General features: G+C 40.5%; 1 protein-coding gene across 12 annotated transcripts in view; it reads left to right on the top strand.

The window, feature by feature from the left end:
* ptprfb (protein tyrosine phosphatase receptor type Fb) overlaps positions 1 to 23,164 on the top strand; it is a 159,618-nt gene extending 136,454 nt beyond the window's left edge. For 9 of the 12 annotated variants that reach the window (XM_025052511.1, XM_025052512.1, XM_025052515.1 and 6 more), the window contains 13 exons: positions 636 to 668; positions 1,920 to 2,017; positions 4,942 to 5,065; positions 5,203 to 5,378; positions 7,752 to 7,871; positions 8,620 to 8,774; positions 9,463 to 9,748; positions 11,146 to 11,324; positions 18,221 to 18,347; positions 19,682 to 19,807; positions 20,665 to 20,819; positions 21,023 to 21,158; positions 21,263 to 23,164. In XM_025052511.1, coding sequence (XP_024908279.1) covers positions 636 to 668; positions 1,920 to 2,017; positions 4,942 to 5,065; positions 5,203 to 5,378; positions 7,752 to 7,871; positions 8,620 to 8,774; positions 9,463 to 9,748; positions 11,146 to 11,324; positions 18,221 to 18,347; positions 19,682 to 19,807; positions 20,665 to 20,819; positions 21,023 to 21,158; positions 21,263 to 21,331 — 1,784 coding nt within the window. In that variant the 3' untranslated portion in view covers positions 21,332 to 23,164. The remainder of the gene's footprint in view (positions 1 to 635; positions 669 to 1,919; positions 2,018 to 4,941; positions 5,066 to 5,202; positions 5,379 to 7,751; positions 7,872 to 8,619; positions 8,775 to 9,462; positions 9,749 to 11,145; positions 11,325 to 18,220; positions 18,348 to 19,681; positions 19,808 to 20,664; positions 20,820 to 21,022; positions 21,159 to 21,262) is intronic. The other 3 variants (XM_008334621.3, XM_008334617.3, XM_008334614.3) reach the window with 1 other exon arrangement.

Below are 23,164 nucleotides of genomic sequence, written 5' to 3'. Positions count from 1 at the left end.
ACAACGATGTAGTACTCACAGGCCAGTTAAATGACTCGTAGTATTCTAGTTTCATCACTTCCTGTAAGTACTTTGCAGTAATCACAGTTGGTCATCCTGGTGAACTTGACAGTCTGACACTTTTACGAGGTGACGTGTGTTTGCTTCTGTCTATTTGCGTTACAAACTGTGAGCTAAGCTGTACTGACGTCTGAGGATTGGCTGTAATCTCTACATTTGCTGTGCAGCCATTCATGTAAGCATTGATAATTACACTGATCATGTCTCTCTCTATCTCTCTGACAGTTTTTTTTGTTTGCTTTTTGCAATTTTGAATACATTTTTGATTAGTTGATTAGCACAAAAAACACAAACAATGGGAAAAAATCTCTATAAAGATCCAAAGAAAAACACAACTGTACAGTGATTAGTGATTGAAATTTTTTTTTGCAGAGACCTTTGGCCTTTTACCTGAAACATGCAGTACAGTTTACATCACAGACTACAAACAGATTTTTATGAAGTGGTCACAGAAGGACAAACAGTTGTCCCGTGAAGGCAGTAACTGCACTGCAACTGCCCTGGTTGGTTGCCTGATGTTGAGCCTCCTCCACTGATAAAGTGTTCCTCCTTCCTTCACTCTCCTCTCTCTGCAGGTACCAGCTCTCATCGTTGCCCCAACACTCCAAGTTAGTCTTCTTTTTCGCCTACTGTGAACATGACACACGTGCAGTCTCTCCTCTCTCACTCACTCCCTAATCCCATTCCCTGTGTGGGATCCTGACAGACATCCCAGGTCCACAAGCCTGACGCCTCGGACCAGGCAGCCTGTCTGTCCTCTGACGGCCAGTGAACTTCCCATAAAACCTTTTAGTCTACAGTAAATACGGAGAGTGGAGAACAAACACATGCACACTGATGATAAAGTGATGAACATCCTCCTCTTGTTTCATTAAATTAAATCTGTCTTCTCCAGTTGTCCAATAGCCATAGTCACCAAACATTAGCTCTTAGCGCTGCAGCCATGTTAGGCTTTTAGCAGTTGTTTTTCACATGACCCATGACTTAGAAGTGTAATCAGCCAAAAGCATTAATAATGCTAATATCTGTGCCCTACTACAGTCGGCCATTTCTGTGTAAATCCGAGGCTGCATTAGCTCAATGATCCCCATGTGTACCCTGAGGGTCTGCATACGTGTCGTAGACTGAACTTTGTTACGTCTTAGACCAGTTCCCAACAATCCGTTTAAGCTCAGAGCTTCACTGAGTTCAAGGCACAGGGAGAATTTTGTGGGTAGATTAACATTAAATCCTCCTATAACCCAGTGATGGGAAATCTCTAACACAGCAGGGGGGCGGGGGTGTTTGAAATTAATCCAGCCCGGGCGCTCTGGGCTGGACCTTAAGATAAGTCTACTGTACAAAGTGAGGTTTTTAAAGAAATTAGTTTGGGCTGGTGACCAGTCAGTTTTTTTTTTTTACTCTCTGGGAAGTGACAGTGTGACTGATTTGTAGAAACGTGTAGGTTCCTGCTCTCATCCCATCTCCACTACCCTGTTGAGCATTGTGGGGTCAGAGATGTCTGCCTCCTGCTTCCTTCTGGAGCATGCTCACCCAGCCACTCATGTGCATCGCTGAGCCAGCACCACCTCTGTTCTCCTCACTTAGCATGACGATATCACCAAATCTCACCGGCTTGTCTCAACGTACACAGTCTCTCTCTCCCCCTCGCTCTCTCTTCTCTCCCCTCTCACCATGCATTATTGAAGGAAGTGCACTCTCCTTTACCGTCACACAGCCACCTCATGGTCCCACTGGCAGCTTCACTCACCCTGTGGTCCAACCAGTGTTTGTGTTCATCTGTGTGAACGTCACATACAAAGAAAAGAAAAGTCTCACCCTTCTCTCTGTGCCTTGTCTTGTTTTCTTTTTTGTCCCAGGAATGAGGGAGCACCCACCCATCACTGTTGCCAACCTGTCGGATCACATAGAGCGACTGAAGGCCAATGACGGCCTTCGCTTTTCGCAGGAGTATGAGGTAAGAGCCGTGCACTAAAAGTGGATCAGTGTCTCTGGTTATTTTATCTGGGGGGGAATTTAGTGTCTTTGTCCTTTGATTCTGTTCATGTCTTCACAGAGATTATGAAAGTCTCAGCTCGCAGACATGGTTCAGTCATTTTTACAGCTCTATTTCCAATTGCACAATGAAAAATCTCCTACATAAATTGCAGCGAGGTGCTCCTTCACATGACAAGCAGGTAGTGGCAGGTTGCTTAAGTCATCTGCGTGCGTCTTGACGTATTTCCTGAGGAATGTTATTTTGCAGCAGTGTAACGGATTATCTCTCTGTCACTACTTTCCTCAACAAAAGAAGCAAATTAGCATTTAAAGTGCCACATAGTTGATGTGGGCACTGAGCAAGGAGAGATGAAGGCAGGAGTCATCTTTAAATGTACAATCACTGCAGCTGTGTTTTTTATTTGTTGGGTGTTTTTTCAGTGCAGTCGTCTTTGGCTCCTACTTTAATGATGAAACCAAGTTGTTTAAGAGTCACATGGTCAATAAAAGGTATTAGAACCAAGTGCAAAAAACATAGCTTTACAAATAAAATGAAATAGTGTTTATTACTAATCAAACACGAGGTCCATGGGCTGAATCTTGGCCTCCATGTCACTTTACATGGCTCACCAGAGCTGGTTGTCATATGACTATGAGTCCGTACCAATGTTTGCATTTTGTGTGTGTATAATATATGGCTCCCAATTCTGATTATTCTCAATCGTATCTTTACCACGATCTCCCATAATGCACTTCGATTGCATGACTCTTCCTGCATCGTGTGTTAATACAGGTACATACTTTTTGATGTGGTAGATTACAAGACAAACAAGTCGATAGAGTTCTGACTTTTTACTGTTCTATTCCTGTAAAATGATTGTGTGTCTCTTGTGAGGAACTTTGTGAACCAAATCTGTCTGCTGTGAAGAGAAACAGTATTCAGAACGTTCAGTAAGGTTGTTTTTTTTTTTTTAATGTGTACAATTTGAAAGACAGTACCAGTGTATAGTACTACACTTTTAAAGCACAAATATATAGCATTTCATGTACTGTGTGAAGCTAACTGCTAACATGGGAGATAACAAGAATTAAGCTGTGTTCCTCTGAGCCTCCATCACATCACGTCACCTCCTGGCCTGTGGCGTTCATGTAAACACATCAAGCTGCAGACCTGGCTTGTGTGGTTTGAGCCAAACAGCCTGACCTCAGTCTTTGTCCTGCACCAGGCCGTTTGAGCCAGGGAAGACCCCCTCTATGGCAAGCAGATGGCCACAGTAGTCTGTGCCAGCAGATTTGCCGTGGCAGTGTTCGTGGAGCTGCTGCCGTCATGCTCTACCCCACGGCACAGAGTTTGTCAAGGCTTCGCCACCTTCCCCTCCCCTAATCTTCAAGGTGCTCTGACATTTACTTTACCATCAACGCCAGTCTGTAGCACGCCGAGCTATGAGCACACTGGGTAATGAGCAGAATTTGTCAATCACAGGTGCTGCAGTTTCCTCTGACAGGAAGCAATATCTTGCTGCAGTTGCCGTACTACTATTATTATACACGTTTGAAGGCACTTTCAGTGTGTCAGCAGTCGTACCTCTCGTCTTTTCTTTTTTGCAACCTCCACTGAACACATTTGCTACTCCTCACCAGTCTAGTGTCCATATTTTGCTTACCTAGCTTGCAAATGAATGTCGTTTGTATTATGCCCCTCGTTGCTAATAAGTTTGCGTTGTTGAGTTCATCTGCTGATCTTGGCTCGTGTGAAAAGTTCAGCAAATTGTATGTTTTTGTCAAAAAATGTGAAATGTAACAATTACTGCTAATGTTAATTAGCTTCTAAATTTGCCCTTCTTGTTACTTGAGGCTCTGCCTTTATCTTTTAAATGTAACAGAGGCTTAAACAAGAGATGTAATAATTTTAATGTAATAATTGATTATTATCTTTACTACAGCCCTAATCCAATTAGAATTATGTTTGAGGAAATATAAAAATCCTCTACCAATTAATGCACTGTTGTTGTCACAGTAAATTGCAGTGAAGTAATTTAAAGCTGTCTTTCTGAGTCCTGCAGGATTTGTAAGGCGAAAAGGTTTGGGAAATTAGCAGACACGGCTCTGAAGTGAGCTGAGGTAGATCGATGTGGAATAACAAGAGATTGCGACATTATTGAGCCGAGGGAGGGGAGGCCGTCACATATCTGGCCAGATCAATATGTATGCAGTGGACCGTCATCGCAGACAAATGACTCAAGATGGGAAGGGTTAAAATGAGCAGAGGATGAAAAGGAGAAGGAGAAAAAAAAAACAAGCAGCAAAAATAGAAATGGGGGGCGAGGGAGGAGGGGGCAGTCAGGGAACTCATGGTTACCGCAAGTAGTCAGGCACATGACTTCAGAGAATGATGAAACTCAATAGGACCGTCCAAAAATGTGATGTTACACCAAGGTCAAACCAGTGCTCTGTCTTTCTGTTGGTTTTAGACATAATTAAAATCAAATGGTTTTGTCCAAGAATAACAGGTGTGCTTTTGTTTTGTTTTGTTTTTTGGTATTTCTGCTTCAACCTTAGGATGCCGAGAGCCGTGCTAAAAATTAGCCTCATAGTACACTGGCTGCAGTTGCAGTGAAGGAAGCACCGTGGGGTTTTATGAAGTGGTTGCCTCAGCCTGCACAGTGCTTCACATACGATATAAAAGCACTTACCTGTAGCACTCCGCTGTGGCTTTTTAAGTGACATGATGTTGGTGTATGTTCTTTTTAAGGCCTGGTGGTCCATGACATATACCACAGTAGACCACTGACAGCAGACACGTGTTCAGTTTGCCCTATCTCCTCACCAGTGATAATCTCAAGAGGCTCTCTTTGTGTTTCTTTCTCCTCTTCTCTCCTTTTGTAATTCTGCCCTATCCAATAGTCCATTGATCCGGGTCAGCAGTTTACCTGGGAAAACTCCAACATGGAAGTCAACAAGCCAAAGAATCGCTATGCAAATGTCATCGCCTACGACCACTCCAGAGTGGTGCTCACCTCTGTGGATGGTAAAACATCATGTGACCATTTTACTGTCAGAGTCCAGCAGCCAATGGTGGTTTCCACCTTTATCACTGCTGCTGTAATGTAATAATGATTCTAATCAAGTATTTGTGATCAACATCCTCACTTTGTGTTGTTGTAGCCGTTCCTGGAAGTGACTACATAAACGCCAACTACATCGATGGCTACAGGAAGCAGAATGCCTACATCGCCACCCAGGGGCCTCTGCCAGAGACACTGAGTGACTTCTGGAGGATGGTGTGGGAGCAAAGATCCAACACTATTGTCATGATGACTAGACTGGAGGAGAAGTCACGGGTAAGAGCGACTTCTTATAATATATACAGTTTATATACTGTAGACCACAGGCAGGTATATGGACTGGAGTCTATACTTGGTGCTCACTTTTAACATGAAAATACAATAAAAGGAAATATTATTAATAATGTTAATCTGTATTATAATAATAATTGTTATCATCATTTAACTACTATTAATATCATCATCTTTCCGTTCCTAACATAAATAAAGCAAGGGTCTCAAACTGCCACCTTCCTTTCATTGAAGGACGACTGCATTGTTAAATATTCAATACCAATACATTTTGAAAATAATATATATATATAACGCCACAAAGTACAACACTTTTCCCATTCCTAAATTACCATTATTGGCAGTATAACTGTAACAGAACTGTGCTGACAAAGTGATAACATAGAATAAAAAATGATTACCACAGGAATAGGAGGCAGTGCTGCATTCACAGGAACTCCTTTTATTTTCTGCAGAACTATTCTGCAGTGCACTGACTCTATCTCATCTTCTCTCTATCTACACACACAAACACTCACATTTACACACACACACATACAGTACATATACCCAGCCAGTCGACCTCCCGCCGCGAAGGCAGACTAAAGAATTTTGTTAAACAGAGCAAGGATTTGTCAAATCTGAAGGGATCTGACAGCAGGACAATTCCTCTGCTTTCATAAGCGGCCAGTGAAGCCATGGAAGGTCAGAACTTTGAAGGAGAGCACAAATATTACTCACTGTGAGCTTTGTGTGTGTGTGTCTTTTTTGCTTGTGGCAGTGAATACAAATGTCGGTGTTTTGAGTTCATTATATCGTAGTCACTTCCCGCCCATGCATGGGAAATTTCAAAGGTTGGGACCAAGTTTGATGGTGAGAACTGACGCACATATTATTTCATCGCTTTGAAAACCCTCTGTATTTAAGTCATGTCATTATTTTCAGTAGTACAGTAGTGGCAGTCAGCTCACATATGCCCTCTTGTGGCCACAGATGATAAAGGTTGTATTTTTAACGTAAAAGACACATTTGAATTTAAGTTGTGGGAGCAGACAAACCACTAAAAAATGAAAGACTTGCAGTCCAGAAAATACAGCATTTGACGGGTAGTGCAAAGAGCAAAAAAATAAAAATAAAAAACTTTAGTTTCCTCAGAACAGTGGCTGGGTTTATTGTGTGTGTTAGGGCTAACATGCCGGCCAACCTCAGACATATTCATTACGCCGGCGACTGCTAATCCATATGTTTGTGCTGCGGGCGGTTCTCTGTCAGTCCGTGGACTTTCTCCTGCAGAGTCTCAGCTCTGCCTCTGAATAGAAGCTGTCACAGAAGAGGGGCAAATGTGGACGGTCAATTTCTCCACATATTCTCTTAGTCCATCGGAGTCGACTCGCAGGGAAAGTCCAAGGTGCTTCCAAATGTCAGCTCTGTACTGCAGTATCATTATGATTAGCTTGTCTGCACCACGCCGCTTCCTCTCTGTTATCTGAATCAATAAAGTCCTCGTCGCAGGAGCTGTGACATTAGAAAAGATCCAGTAGTTCAGCCTTTAGATTATGATTCTGATGTACAGAAGATTTACTGCGTTGGTGATGGGAGTTATTATTTTAAACGATTGGCTGAATCAGATGGCAACTTGCTATCTACCTAGCTTAAGAAATGATATTTGATAATAAACATCTCTAGCACTTGAGATTTATTTGCACCAGGTCTCAACCAGCTTCTCTGACTGGAATCCAGTTCCTTTAAATTGTTCTTTTAGTTTCGGAAAAGAGATGGAGCTGGATAAGAATCTGTTGCAAATCTAATTTGAACAGGTTTCCTTTCACATTTGGTTAAAAAAAGGCGTTTGCTCTGAAAGACCAGATCAAATAAAACGTGACACACCTCAACATTTTACAAAGATGAAATGATTTTTTTAATGCTGTTAAGAGACTACAGAGTAAAATGGTAGATATGATCACAAATGTATCTTTTCTGTTATTGTAATATTTATGCTTTCACACAAATCCACCAGACCGGGTTCTTAGACACTTTTCCTCTGACAATTCCAATCTCACTTGTGACGATTGCTCCATAATCTTAAATGACATAAGTGCCACCAGCTCAGACTGAATTCATTAACAGAGATCATTGGCTGGTTTAAGAAGATCTCTGGTGTTCTGTTGCAGTGCTGCAGCTCAGTAGAGTCAGAGTAGTTGGTTTTTGCTTTTTCTTTTAATGAGACATTGGACCAGGCCTTTGAAGTGACCTCTACGCTGTTCCCTTCTTGCTCATCAGTGTGTTCCTAAAAGCGTTCACCTGCCTTCTGCCGTGTGTCAGAAGCAGCTTGTTTTTGACAGCGTGTCTTCTCCTTGTCTCTTTTCCCCTGTCACGCAGGTCAAGTGTGACCAGTACTGGCCGTCACGTGGAACGGAGACCTATGGTATGATCCAGGTCACCATGCTGGACACTGTAGAGTTGGCCACGTACAGTGTCCGTACATTTGCCCTCTATAAGGTAAACTGCAGGCTTTTTCATTTTCAGCTGAGAACATGTTCCCAGCAGGTAATTGCTGCTCATCATTAACTGGGGTCATTTTTTAAAGCTGTAATTCCTTATTTTTCCAAAGGCTGATAAAAGGCTTTTAACACCAGAGTCCTTTCTTCTCTGAGATAATTGGTTTCCACTGTTTCTGATTCGTCTTTTGGTTTATTAAAGGCGATGCAAGGTTATAATTTCTGTTTCCACTTTGATTCATGCACTTTAGCGCAGCACTACTGTGACTGATAGCTTGTCCTTTAATTTCTCCTTGCCTATAATTTCTGACATTATAATAATTTCCAATTAAAAGCAGATTTCCGGTTGGAGCAGGTCCTTTGTTTAAATCCAAAGTGGCAGCTGTGCCAGCGACATGTTTCCCTGAAGCTGCTGCAGTACAACTCTCAGATTACACATGTTATCAGCACAGACACTTGCAGAGTAATCACAGCCGTAGAGGCAGAGCTCATAATGTGTCGCTATCAAAGTTATGTGCCAAATCAAGTCCTCAGCTTAAAATAACGACTTTTTGACAATTGAATCACTTCTTCTTTTAACTTTAGAGACCCAGCAGCCTTTCATCAACTCAGGCTGCACTTACCTGCTGAAAACATTTCCTCGCAGCAAGAAAAGATATTTGAATGGCTTTAATTTTTTTAAAAAAAGGCCAGTTACATTTAAAAGTACCGAGGTGAACCTCTAAGATACCTTTCTGTCTCTGCTGTAGAATGGCTCCAGTGAAAAGAGAGAAGTCAGACAGTTCCAGTTCATGGCCTGGCCCGATCACGGGGTACCCGAGTATCCGACGCCCATCCTGGCCTTCCTGCGACGTGTGAAGTCCTGCAATCCTCCAGATGCCGGGCCTATGGTGGTCCACTGCAGGTGGGTGTGTCTACAGTAGGGGGCACTGTATCAAAACAATATCAATACTGCCAACACAAAGTTAGCAGAGAAGAAAAACTTAGACTTCCTGATCAATTTCTCTGTGATGTAAAATAACAGAAAACAAACCGTTATTATAAAATATAACAATATTACTAAACCAAAGGGCAGCTTTTATGAGGGATTTCAGCATTCACCATTTTATTGTTGTGCAATTATTTCAGGCTTCCACAGTCCAGACGAAACCGAAGCTTGTGTTGCTATTTTAGAAATCTTTATAGTGCCATATTAAAATTTATATTCTAAGTTCTTTGTCGGCTCCACAGTGTAGAGGAGTTGTCAATGGTTAGCAAAAAGTTTGCAAAGCTAGTTTGATGCCTTTTCTTCCTATATGGTGATTATGTGTCTTGTCTTGTGTGTGAGTATTTTCTCTAGGTACTGCAGTAGTTCCTTTTAGATTCCAAGTACATGCAGGATTATGTTAATTCTTTACTCTAAATTGACAGTAGGTGTGAATGTGAGTGAGAATGGTTGTCTGTCTCTCATGTGTCTGTGTGATGGACCAGAGAACTGTTCAGGGTGTATACCGCCCTCACTTGACGACTACAAGGATTGGCATCATCAAAAAAATACTAATCAGTAGAACATGAATGAAAGACGTTTCCGTGTCCTCGTCTCTTCCCTGCAGCGCCGGCGTGGGCAGGACTGGCTGCTTTATCGTAATCGATGCCATGCTGGAGCGCATGAAGCACGAGAAGTCGGTGGACATCTACGGCCACGTGACGTGCATGCGCGCTCAGAGGAACTACATGGTCCAGACTGAGGACCAGTACATCTTCATCCACGAGGCCCTGCTGGAGGCTGCCACCTGTGGCAACACCGAGGTGCTGGCCCGTAACCTGTACGCCCACATCCAGAAACTCACCCAACCCCCGGTGGGGGAGACTGTCACTGCCATGGAGCTGGAATTCAAGGTGAGTGATGAACACACGCATCCGAGCTTGATGTCGGTGTGAGACAAAACAGCATTAAACCACACCTGGGGTGACAGTGGACCATGTATTTCTTTGGTCAGTCTGACTGGTGTGTAATAAGTTCAATTACAACATTTTTGAAATGAATATTTATGCTATATTTTCTTTAAATCTACTGATTGGACAGTTTTTTATAATTTATATGAGTATTTCTTCTGATTAAATAATAATAAATAATTGACTAAATATAAAAATAAGTGGCAGGACGAAAAGGGGTCAATGTGGATACCAGGCTGGTAAAAAGGTAGAAAAGAAAAACAAACAGTTGAGACACAAAAATACTTTATTTTATCTTCTCTGCTCATCCCTTTATTGATCCTAGAATCAATGAGCAGAAAGAAATTTGGGAGTTGGTATTGTAGAGGTCAAAGCAGAGCTGCAAAACAAATTAAAAAAACATGATGACTGGTTTTTGTTTTGTTTTGTTTTTTTGTTTACCAAAATACTAACTCTGTGAGTGTTTGAAGAGAGAATATTATATTCTGCTGAGAATAGGACAGATTAGGGAAAATTAACATAGCAGTGTAGAGTGGTGACCTCACTCTCGACGCACAAAGGCTGTCCACTATGTATGCTTGAAAAAAAAAAAAAACAGTTTCCATGCCCATTTTTGTGCCGTCCATCTGTGTCCCGTCCACTGCCAGCGCTGCGCTCGTCACGCCCACAGTGCTACAGAAAGCTCTAGAACCCAGTGGGAGTTCCAGTCAGGGACTTGTGGCACTTTGTTTTATCAGCTCTGTCACCTGAACATGTTTAGTGGTTTATAGCAAAAGTTGCAGCAACAGAGTTGAACTTTAGGTTTAGTTCACATCTGTCCACCTTAAAAAAAATATATATTTATTTTATATTATTTTCCCAGTTTTAATGTGATATTACAGGCCTCAGGAGACACCGCAGTGTCATGAACTCACAGTAGACGGTAGAAAGTTATGTTCTAAGAGCGAAGCCTAAGTAGATGTTCCAGAGGCCAAAGGTCAGATATGTGTTTGTTGCAGCAGAGTCTCTGACTGACCACAGGTCTGGCTCGGTGGGTTCAAGTCACACTGGACCCAGGTGTAAGTCCCTGCTGCTGATTAGGCTCCAAAATGATGTTCAGACCTGAAGACAGAAAACACAGCAACACAGCAGCACCTGCAGCCTGGGTGCAACTCACCCTGATGTCAATTCCTTATTTATCCTGACAGAAAACCTTTATGTCACAACACAGTCTTGTCAGGGAAACATTAAAAACTCTCCTGGTTTATTACATGTCAGAGGTCAACATTTGTTTTCCCCTCTCTTTATCCTTTTTCTCTTTGCTTGGCTGAAAAAATCTGACTTTTTTTTTTAATACACAGAGACTGGCCAACTCCAAAGCCCACACATCACGCTTCATCAGCGCCAACCTACCCTGCAACAAATTCAAGAACCGCCTGGTCAACATCATGCCTTTTGAGTCTACCCGCGTCTGCCTGCAGCCCATCCGTGGTGTCGAGGGTTCAGATTACATCAACGCCAGCTGCATCGATGGCTACAGGTAAGAGAACTTCCTACACACTCCGATGTCACGTTTCTGTATTTAAAGGTCAAGTCTGGAGGATTCAGCAGCATCTAGGGGTGAAGTTGTGTAGGAAACTTTTTTTTTTCTCTTTCTAAACATGTTGAATTATTATATATATATATTATATAATATAATGTATTATTATAATATAATACATGTAATGTATTATATTATTATGTATTTCTGTATCCTACAGTTATTACTAAAACAGTTTTTACACTGTCTATGTTAATAGCGGATATTAAATAGATTATTAATAATTGATTACTGATTTAAATCTGTTCAGTTTACAGCAAAGTATTTTAAGGCAAATGAGTGCATTTTTAGTCATTTTTGAGAAACTTTTTTTTCCGGAGATTTCTTCAGGTCCTTATTGGTACAGTATATTACTGTCATCAGAGGTTGGCGTACCAAAAAAGTATATTTTTTCTGAATTTTAACGACAGAAATGGACATAGCTAAGTATTTTAAGGCAAATTAGTGCATTTTTAGTCATTTTTGAGAAACTTTTTTTTTCGGAGATTTCTTCAGGTCCTTATTGGTACAGTATGTTACTGTCATCAGAGGTTGGCGTACCAAAAAAGTATATTTTTTCTGAATTTTAACGACAGAAATGGACATAGCTAAGTATTTTAAGGCAAATTAGTGCATTTTTAGTCATTTTTGAGAAACTTTTTTTTTCGGAGATTTCTTCAGGTCCTTATTGGTACAGTATGTTACTGTCATCAGAGGTTGGCGTACCAAAAAAGTATATTTTTTCTGAATTTTAACGACAGAAATGGACATAGCTAAGTATTTTAAGGCAAATTAGTGCATTTTTAGTCATTTTTGAGAAACTTTTTTTTTCGGAGATTTCTTCAGGTCCTTATTGGTACAGTATGTTACTGTCATCAGAGGTTGGCGTACCAAAAAAGTATATTTTTTCTGAATTTTAACGACAGAAATGGACATAGCTAAGTATTTTAAGGCAAATTAGTGCATTTTTAGTCATTTTTGAGAAACTTTTTTTTTCGGAGATTTCTTCAGGTCCTTATTGGTACAGTATGTTACTGTCATCAGAGGTTGGCGTACCAAAAAAGTATATTTTTTCTGAATTTTAACGACAGAAATGGACATAGCTAAGTATTTTAAGGCAAATTAGTGCATTTTTAGTCATTTTTGAGAAACTTTTTTTTTCGGAGATTTCTTCAGGTCCTTATTGGTACAGTATGTTACTGTCATCAGAGGTTGGCGTACCAAAAAAGTATATTTTTTCTGAATTTTAACGACAGAAATGGACATAGCTAAGTATTTTAAGGCAAATTAGTGCATTTTTAGTCATTTTTGAGAAACTTTTTTTTTCGGAGATTTCTTCAGGTCCTTATTGGTACAGTATGTTACTGTCATCAGAGGTTGGCGTACCAAAAAAGTATATTTTTTCTGAATTTTAACGACAGAAATGGACATAGCTAAGTATTTTAAGGCAAATTAGTGCATTTTTAGTCATTTTTGAGAAACTTTTTTTTTCGGAGATTTCTTCAGGTCCTTATTGGTACAGTATGTTACTGTCATCAGAGGTTGGCGTACCAAAAAAGTATATTTTTTCTGAATTTTAACGACAGAAATGGACATAGCTAAGTATTTTAAGGCAAATTAGTGCATTTTTAGTCATTTTTGAGAAACTTTTTTTTTCGGAGATTTCTTCAGGTCCTTATTGGTACAGTATGTTACTGTCATCAGAGGTTGGCGTACCAAAAAAGTATATTTTTTCTGAATTTTAACGACAGAAATGGACATAGCTAAGTATTTTAAGGCAAATTAGTGCATTTTTAGTCATTTTTGAGAAACTTTTTTTTTCGGAGATTTCTTCAGGTCCTTATTGGTACAGTATGTTACTGTCATCAGAGGTTGGCGTACCAAAAAAGTATATTTTTTCTGAATTTTAACGACAGAAATGGACATAGCTAAGTATTTTAAGGCAAATTAGTGCATTTTTAGTCATTTTTGAGAAACTTTTTTTTTCGGAGATTTCTTCAGGTCCTTATTGGTACAGTATGTTACTGTCATCAGAGGTTGGCGTACCAAAAAAGTATATTTTTTCTGAATTTTAACGACAGAAATGGACATAGCTAAGTATTTTAAGGCAAATTAGTGCATTTTTAGTCATTTTTGAGAAACTTTTTTTTTCGGAGATTTCTTCAGGTCCTTATTGGTACAGTATGTTACTGTCATCAGAGGTTGGCGTACCAAAAAAGTATATTTTTTCTGAATTTTAACGACAGAAATGGACATAGCTAAGTATTTTAAGGCAAATTAGTGCATTTTTAGTCATTTTTGAGAAACTTTTTTTTTCGGAGATTTCTTCAGGTCCTTATTGGTACAGTATGTTACTGTCATCAGAGGTTGGCGTACCAAAAAAGTATATTTTTTCTGAATTTTAACGACAGAAATGGACATAGCTAAGTATTTTAAGGCAAATTAGTGCATTTTTAGTCATTTTTGAGAAACTTTTTTTTTCGGAGATTTCTTCAGGTCCTTATTGGTACAGTATGTTACTGTCATCAGAGGTTGGCGTACCAAAAAAGTATATTTTTTCTGAATTTTAACGACAGAAATGGACATAGCTAAGTATTTTAAGGCAAATTAGTGCATTTTTAGTCATTTTTGAGAAACTTTTTTTTTCGGAGATTTCTTCAGGTCCTTATTGGTACAGTATGTTACTGTCATCAGAGGTTGGCGTACCAAAAAAGTATATTTTTTCTGAATTTTAACGACAGAAATGGACATAGCTAAGTATTTTAAGGCAAATTAGTGCATTTTTAGTCATTTTTGAGAAACTTTTTTTTTCGGAGATTTCTTCAGGTCCTTATTGGTACAGTATGTTACTGTCATCAGAGGTTGGCGTACCAAAAAAGTATATTTTTTCTGAATTTTAACGACAGAAATGGACATAGCTAAGTATTTTAAGGCAAATTAGTGCATTTTTAGTCATTTTTGAGAAACTTTTTTTTTCGGAGATTTCTTCAGGTCCTTATTGGTACAGTATGTTACTGTCATCAGAGGTTGGCGTACCAAAAAAGTATATTTTTTCTGAATTTTAACGACAGAAATGGACATAGCTAAGTATTTTAAGGCAAATTAGTGCATTTTTAGTCATTTTTGAGAAACTTTTTTTTTCGGAGATTTCTTCAGGTCCTTATTGGTACAGTATGTTACTGTCATCAGAGGTTGGCGTACCAAAAAAGTATATTTTTTCTGAATTTTAACGACAGAAATGGACATAGCTAAGTATTTTAAGGCAAATTAGTGCATTTTTAGTCATTTTTGAGAAACTTTTTTTTTCGGAGATTTCTTCAGGTCCTTATTGGTACAGTATGTTACTGTCATCAGAGGTTGGCGTACCAAAAAAGTATATTTTTTCTGAATTTTAACGACAGAAATGGACATAGCTAAGTATTTTAAGGCAAATTAGTGCATTTTTAGTCATTTTTGAGAAACTTTTTTTTTCGGAGATTTCTTCAGGTCCTTATTGGTACAGTATATTACTGTCATAAGAGGTTGGCGTACCAAAAAAGTATATTTTTTCTGAATTTTAACGACAGAAATGGACATAGCTAAGTATTTTAAGGCAAATTAGTGCATTTTTAGTGATTTTTGAGAAACGTTTATTTTTGGAGATTGGTTCAGGTCCTTATTGGTATAGAGATGGGACTCACTGCTACTTTTAGCTTCTTGGCATCCTTGTGGGCTCTGAGAGTTCATATTGTTTCCTGGGTGGGGAGAAGATGAAACAGGTGCTTTGTGTCTTTATATTTATATGAACACAGACAGAGAACGACAGAGCAGGCTCTTCACCGCTTCAAGTTTTCACTGAGGAGATGGATTTAGCAGACCTGGGAGTAGGATCCAGTCTGGTCTGTGTTCACACTGTGCTATGACAGAGACGGCTCCTCAGGCCTCCTTCCACTCATGTTTGTTGAACAGGATATGCTCCACCGATGCCCGACCTCTAATGCTTCTGTGTAAAATGGCATAATTGCAGTGGGAGAGAATGTAAAGGAGTCCAGACTCCCCCTCCCTTCCCTCCCTCTTCTTCTCCATGCTCTCTGCCTATGCCTTTTACAACTCTCTTCTTCTAAATCTGTCCCCCCCTGTGCCTCCCCTCCTGTTTCCCTCCCAGGTTTCTTACTCATGGTCTTAAATTTCTTTACAATCATCACAGCAGACTCTGACATGAGCAGGTAGGGACCAGCGTCGCTGTGTAATTAAGCAGTATTTAGTGTCCTGGTGTAAATAAGAAAACTAAACAGGGGCCTCCAGTGACCTTCAACCCAGCACCTTCAGGAAAATCCAATAATCTGCTCAGCCAATGAAGGGAGAGGCATTGATTCCAGCTCTGCTATCAGCGACGTTAGCCGTGCTCCGTTGTGCCGCAGACCTGCTCCTCTGATTGTAATGAGGTTGAAATGAAACACTATGTCATTGAGCACTACAGCGGTGTGGGATGATGCACACAGCGCTTTGTTGTGTTTGGCAGTCGGCTCACTGGGACGCAGTGTGTGCTGGGAAGTCAGCGTTGTGTGATACATTTAGAATTGTTTTTGTTTTGGCTGGGGGCTGTTTCATTGGCAGGCTGGAGGGGTCCACCCCATCAATTTGAAATGTACTTTTCATCGCCTGCTCAGCTTCGCTTGCCTCATCTTTCATCCCTGCCTACCTCCTCTGTTCTTCAATTCCCTTTCCTACATTTCCAGGCACTTCAATTTCCTTGCTGTTTTTCCACTTCCTCTCATCTCCCCCTGCTGTCTCCCCTGTCTTTCTTTTCTCCCCTCTGTCTCCCCTCGTCTTCTCACCCATAAAGTCTTTATTTGCCCCTTCTTTTCTCGTCTCGTATCTCCTCTCCACTTCTTTCCTCTGTCTTCTCCTTTAATCTCCTCCCTTTTCCTCTTCTCTTCCTCCTTTTCAACTCTATTCGTCATGCCCTTTCTACTTTTTTCCCCCTTCCTCCTCTCTGCTCTTATGTCCTTTCCTCCCTTCAGTTCTGTCTCCTCTCCTGGACTCTCCTCTCCTCATCACCTCCTCTCCTGTCCTCTGCGTTTTCGATGGCTGACTGAAAGCTTTTCTCGCTCTTTTCATCTCCTCACATTTCCTCCCCTCACCGTCTCTCTGTACTCTGTAGATTTCCTCCCTCTGTATTTTGTGTCTTTCCTCACACTTTCATCTTTTTAATTTGATTCCTCATTCCTATGTTGCCTTCCCTCCTCCTCTTCCTCAGTCCTCCCTTCCACTCTACCAATCTGTTGTTTCTTTATTTGTGCAGTCGAGGCCCTGAGCATATTCTAATCTCCCAGTTCCACATTAATGCTTTGCCTCCAGCACCTCCATTACTTGTTCAGCCGTGGCTCACTGTGTGACTGAGTGTGTGAGTGTGTGTGCGTGCGCGTAGCATGAATGTACGCGTGTCAACACGTGCACCCGGATGCAAACCTACCCTTGTTTCCAACTTGTGAGTGTGCACCCTTCATGCGGCTGTCTCACTCTCTCGAGATAAGTGCACTCCTGCCACCTGCTGGTTGATAAGGTAACACACTCAGCTGGACCAAAGTCACGTAGGACACAAGCAGAGCTCTGGATGAGCTCATCTCTACTTTTGTGAGCGTATCAAGTGTACTCCCTCTCCTCCCCCCTCTCCCTTGTTCTGGGATTTGTTATAGGGATGAAGGATAAAAGAGCACCCAGACTTAAATAGCCGGATGATGGCGAAAGCTGCCGAGGATTATTTTCTGTGTTTATTTAATGTGTAGGAATTTTCTTTCTGACATGTTGACAGATAGACCAAGGACGACGGGACGTTACTGTATTTTCACTTTGAGGACAAACAGTATGTGGCGTGAAACTGATTTCTCAGAGAAGTTGGGCTGCTCTGCTCTCTCACTGCTTAGTGCAGGCATGGGCAAACTATGGCCTGTGGGCCGGATGTGGCCCGTTTGGCCTTTGAAATCCAGCTGAACAAACTTGTCCAAGTGATCTTATTGATTTATGTTAGCGTTATACTTCTGCCTTTTCCCTGCAATGCCTGCATTTCCCCGATAGATGGCGTAGAGAAGGCTAAAAGCATTTCAGTCTTTATGCAGGATTTTTACATGTAATGTATCTTTGTTCACACAAATGCTCCATCTATCTGCTCCTGACCCGCCAACCCACGTCAGATTTTAGGACCCATTGTGGCCCGCGAGTCCAAACGTTTCCCCACGCCTGGAGTAGTGAATAAAAATCAACAAAGTGACTGTGTGGCTTTAACAAAAAACCCAGAAGACGTCAGTACACGTTCTGAAAACACGTTAGAAATGCATAAGGCTCTCTATCTCCATCTCTCTATCCTGGTGTCTGCAGCTTCAGCTGATAACAGTCTGTGCAGTTTTTCATTTTTCACATACAGAATGCATTTATTTTCCTAACCAGTTGTGGACATGGACTCATCCTTCCACAGAATATATTTCATCATCATCATCATCATCATGTAGTTCTTTCTATTTCAGATGAGCCTGAAGAACTCGACAGCCTTTCTGCACAAAACTGATTAATGACTTTCTCTTTGCCTGATATAGTATCAAGGTGGCATTGGTTTTGATGCAGTGTTTGGTGGCTTTAGTTTCCTGAGTTTATACACTGCTTTACTTTTTTATTAAATTTTCCTAGCAATTTCACCTGGAACTTTTTGGCTCTCTTGCTCTGGAAAATGTTTTTTTCAAAACAACCGTAATCAAAAGGGGAATCGTCCCAAATGTGTGTTGCAGACGTTAATTTCTCATTTGTTTCTATTTCACATTTCAAACTATGCAAGTGAAATTATTTTAAACCTTTCCTTGTCTTGTGTTTTCCTGTGTCCTCAGACAGCAGAAAGCCTATCTGGCCACACAGGGCCCCCTGGCTGAGACCACCGAGGACTTCTGGAGGATGCTGTGGGAACACAACTCCACCATCATCGTCATGCTCACCAAGCTCCGGGAGATGGGACGGGTAAATCGACCAACACACACACACACACACACACGGTGTCCACACATTAAATGCAGCCTTTCAGCAGCAGGTCATTGGACTCCACGGCTGATAACGATCTTTATGCGAGGATACTGCGGTCGATGCACTCTGCATTATCTGTGGTTAAACATTCGCTGTCCTATCACAGTGGGAGGAGTTCCCACAGACCAGACCTGCTGCTTGTTGACGATGTCGACAGTTGGTGAAATTCCAGACGTGTCACATTCTTCACTTTCCACACTATAGATAGACTACGTCTGGGAATTTATGCAGTTTTATTTTTTATTGTCTTCAGGTTGGCCTTCCTTCACAAGCCTTTAGAAGGTTTCAATTCTTTGACAGTTTTTAGAACTTTACACTGACATTTTTTAACTTCCAATGTAATAAAAGTAAATGGAACAATCAGCAGTGTATCCTAGTAAATACTGTGTGACAGCCTGACTGTTATATATGTTAAATCATCATTAGAAGGAGTTAAATTAAGTTCACTTCACATTTTTACTGTTCAAAAATAAATAGAAACAGGGAAAAAGGTCTCATTTAGCATTTATTAGACAAATATGAAAGTAGTTTATTTCAGCCACTAAATCCATTTTGATCTGCACAAAAGTGATTGACTCATTTTTTTACTCTCTTAAATGAACCGTAATTCCGACTTCTGGCCTTGTAACGGCTGTTAAAATGGGTAAGAAAGTCAAAGAGTGACAATTATTTATTTGTCTCTTCTAACAACTGAAATGATCCTTGTAAATGTTGTTTTAATTTAGGAAAAAGCTGGATGAAAAGCAGTCAAAAAGCTTTTTTATACGCAGCTTAGCTTAAATAGTGGAAGCAGGAAGAAGCAGCTTCCTCTGTCGATGTAGTGACGGCTTCTTTTTACTCCGTGTACTCTGTTAATTGTCTTAATAAAAGCAGTGATACCACAAGAAACAAACAAAACAGACCGTGAGGTTTCAGCTAATGGGTGTTTTTACCAGTGGGCACAGCTTTGCTAACTGTTTCCCTCTGTTTCATGACTAAATCCTGCCTAATACTCGTACAGTAAGGAAAGAAGGAAGGAAACAAATAAAAACATCTCATAAAACTTTTAATTTAAAGAACAAGAGTCAGCGTCTGCATTTGGTAATTAAATTCATAATGTCTTCATCCGTTTTGGTGATTATGAGGTTGTTTCTAAGAGCACTCCGCTGCCTCTTATTGTTGTTGTCACAGAGTTCAGTGGACATCAGTGAAAACAAACAATTTATGGTTAAAACAATTTCAGCGTAGAGCGAAACCAAACACAAACCTAAAAACTTGTTTTCCTCCTGCAGGAGAAGTGTCATCAGTACTGGCCAGCAGAGCGGTCAGCCAGGTACCAGTACTTTGTGGTGGATCCGATGGCCGAGTACAACATGCCACAGTACATCCTGCGAGAGTTTAAAGTCACGGATGCCAGGGTAGGTTGGATTCAGATTCCTGTGCCAGTATCTGCGTGAACGAACTAATTTAACTTCCAATACACTCGGCCCAAATCTGTCCTAATGTTTTGGTTTTAGACACAAATGCTAAGATCAAGAATTATACTAGGGATTAAAAGTTGACAAGATAAGGAGCCATTCTGGGCTGATCCTCCTGACACGCTGACTTTAAATAATGCAGTGCTATCACACGCGTGTGGATCCAGATTTGGTAACAGAACACTCTAAGCCATGTATTTACTGTGTGCTGATTTTTTTTCGGATGTGTGAAAAAGTAGTCTTGTATTATTTTTAAGATTAATGTTGAGCCTCTGATCCTTCAGCTGGAAATTCCAGCCCTGCATTAGTTTCAAACACTTACAGTAGCAGCTCTGTATACATTTAAAAAAGTTCCAATACTGTTGTCTTTGTAATGTAGAGTACACAGAACTTATTGTTAATTGGTAAACACAGGTCATGCAGTTTACCATCTGGCCCGCAGGAGGTGCTGCAAGTACAGTCGGAATACCCTAGTTAATGACATTTAGTTTTTATTTAAAAAATACATTATTATAATTCATTAAAAATACATGTATTTAAAAACATTAAATAGAAAGAAAATACTCTTTGTAATACTAGTGTTCATACACTGGAAATATGTAAGAATTATTAGGGCAAAAACTAAAAGTAGAAAAAAAAAAAAGAAACTCATCCATTGACGACAGATCACAGGACTAAATAGCCTTCAAAACATTCAGCAACCTGAAAGACACAGCTGGAATAAAGTCAAAGGTCTGAAGGTCAAAGACGAAGCAAAATGTCAATGTAATGTTAACCTATATGTTCACGGCCTGCAGGATGGACAGTCCAGAACAATCCGCCAGTTTCAGTTCACTGACTGGCCTGAGCAGGGAGTGCCAAAAACTGGAGAGGGCTTCATTGACTTCATTGGGCAGGTTCACAAAACCAAGGAACAGTTTGGACAGGACGGACCAATCACTGTACACTGCAGGTAAGAAGAGACAATACCTCACTTCAGTCTTCAGGCTCAGAAGTGTTAGATACTCATTGTACACTGTATCTTTAGTCATGTTTAAGTACACAAACTGAGTAATAACATTTACACATACTGCTGTTGTCTTATAATACAAATACTATTTATTTACGTGTCAAAGGATAGCAGATTGTAATGAATTTACGTGTGGTCTCCTTCAGTGCTGGGGTGGGTCGGACCGGAGTCTTCATCACGCTCAGCATTGTGCTGGAGAGGATGAGGTACGAAGGTGTGGTCGACCTCTTTCAGACAGTGAAGACACTTCGTACCCAGCGGCCCGCAATGGTGCAGACTGAGGTGAGAAATACTCACTTAATCTATATATGATATCTATATATACAGATATATGTATATATACATGTATAAATACTCTATTGTAATTCTCTCACCCTCCTCTGCAGGACCAGTACCAGTTGTGCTACAGGGCAGCACTGGAGTACTTAGGGAGTTTTGACCACTATGCAACGTAACTACTTCCTCAGAGCAGCCTACCTGGTCAAACCTCTCAGGAGCGTGCCAAGTGTCCCATCTCAGCCACCATCCACTCACTTGACCCCCTAACATCCCCTCGCAGCAACCACAGTGCAGAGACCCACCGCTGGGTCCACCAATCACAGAGATCAATGCCGAACATGTGAAAATTTTCTTAACAAATTGTGACGGGAATACTGTATTACAATGACTCTGACAGATATGACAACTGTTGTTCAGCTGTACAAACAGATGTTTGAATTTTTTTTTTTCATATCGTTTTTTTGAATTGTCAATATTCTGATTCATTATGTCATTTGTTATTGTTTGGTACATTTGTTAAAGAAAAGTTTTTAATAATTATTTTAACATCTCAGACATTTCTTATGTCTTAATCCGCCCAGTTTGGGTCTTGGCATTTGTTTCATAATTGGTACTTTATTTTTATTATCTTAGGGTACTTTAGCACAAAGGACATGTGTTTTTAACATGTTCTTAGATACTAATACAAGAGGACCACTGTTCTCTGAGCTGCTGTCAGATTTATGTTTTCATAATGACTTCTGTGGTTTGTTCTTATTATGTGTCATATGTTGTTTTCGGTCTTATTCAGTTTAACGCATCGCTTTAAAATTTGCCTTTGTTTTGGCCTAAAACAGTCAGTGTCAGAGTAATCTAATCCAGAGCACACACACTTGATAAAAGTTGTAAACATGGTAGCTAGCTACAAAACGCGCAACAGAGCTAACATGAGACTAAACAACAGTACACACCTGTGGGAAGCACATTATCTCTTTGTTATTTTTTGTTTGGTGTTTGTTAGTTTTTCATCAGCCTGTGGCAGTGAGGCCTTCATACTCCAGAGTGGAGAACTAACCTGAGGAAAACAGACTTTAATATCCAAAGGTTAATGACACAGGAAGAAAAAAAAGAAAAAACCTCCCCGATCTCTGAAACAAAACAAAAGCTCTTCAAGTCAAACTCACCTCCTCGCTGCCCATCGGTGTGGTCACGTGACCGGAGTTATAGCCCACACTGAGCGGCGCGGGCGGGTGTCGTGACGGCTGAGGAGAAGAGCCATCAACGCTGGCACCTGTACAGAATCAACCATTCCTACCAGAGGGACAGAGACTCAGCCCTGTGAACTGAAACCTGATATGATTATTTTCTACAGATACAGAACTATAAATAAATATATATATATATAATTATTATTGATTATATATATGTACAATTACACGAGGATATAAACACGGCTTCAAAAGTATATTGTTTAAAGGAGTAAATCTGATGTACCAACACTAGAGGCAGCAGAGAGCCTGCCGTCCTAGGGTGTGTAATAATGGACGCACCATTGTATCTACTGTAAACCATAGTAACTTTGACAGCTGCTCGTCCATCTGCAGGAGCAAGAATAACAGCACAACGACCGCCCCTCGCCGCCAAACCTGCCCTGCCCCACCGCGCCCTATCGTACAAACTGGACGACTCCTCAGCACAGGCTGTGGCACGACTTAAGCACACGCGTGTTCTCCGACACGGGCAGCAGAAGGCAGCGTCTGATCTGAAAGGCCTACATGTGGGTGAAGGTGGTGGCGACAGAGGAGGAGAAGGAGGGGGGGCTTGAAAAACGCTGGCAGAAAAAAAATTCAAACAAAGTTCATTTTTATCTTGTGAATGCTTAGTGCTGTAGGGGTTCGATTTGTTGTACACACACAGTCTGTTTTCTATTTGTTGATAAAGAACTGGAATAATAAAAAAAAGCTGTTGATGAAAAGGAAAAAATCACATTGATGTTAATAAAGTTAAATAATTTGGTTTTTGTATGAAAA

This window comes from Cynoglossus semilaevis, chromosome 20 (genome assembly GCF_000523025.1).
Source record: "Cynoglossus semilaevis isolate Cse_v1.0 chromosome 20, Cse_v1.0, whole genome shotgun sequence".
Classification (NCBI taxonomy): Eukaryota; Metazoa; Chordata; class Actinopteri; order Pleuronectiformes; family Cynoglossidae; genus Cynoglossus; species Cynoglossus semilaevis.
This window is presented reverse-complemented; position numbering and strand designations above follow the sequence as displayed.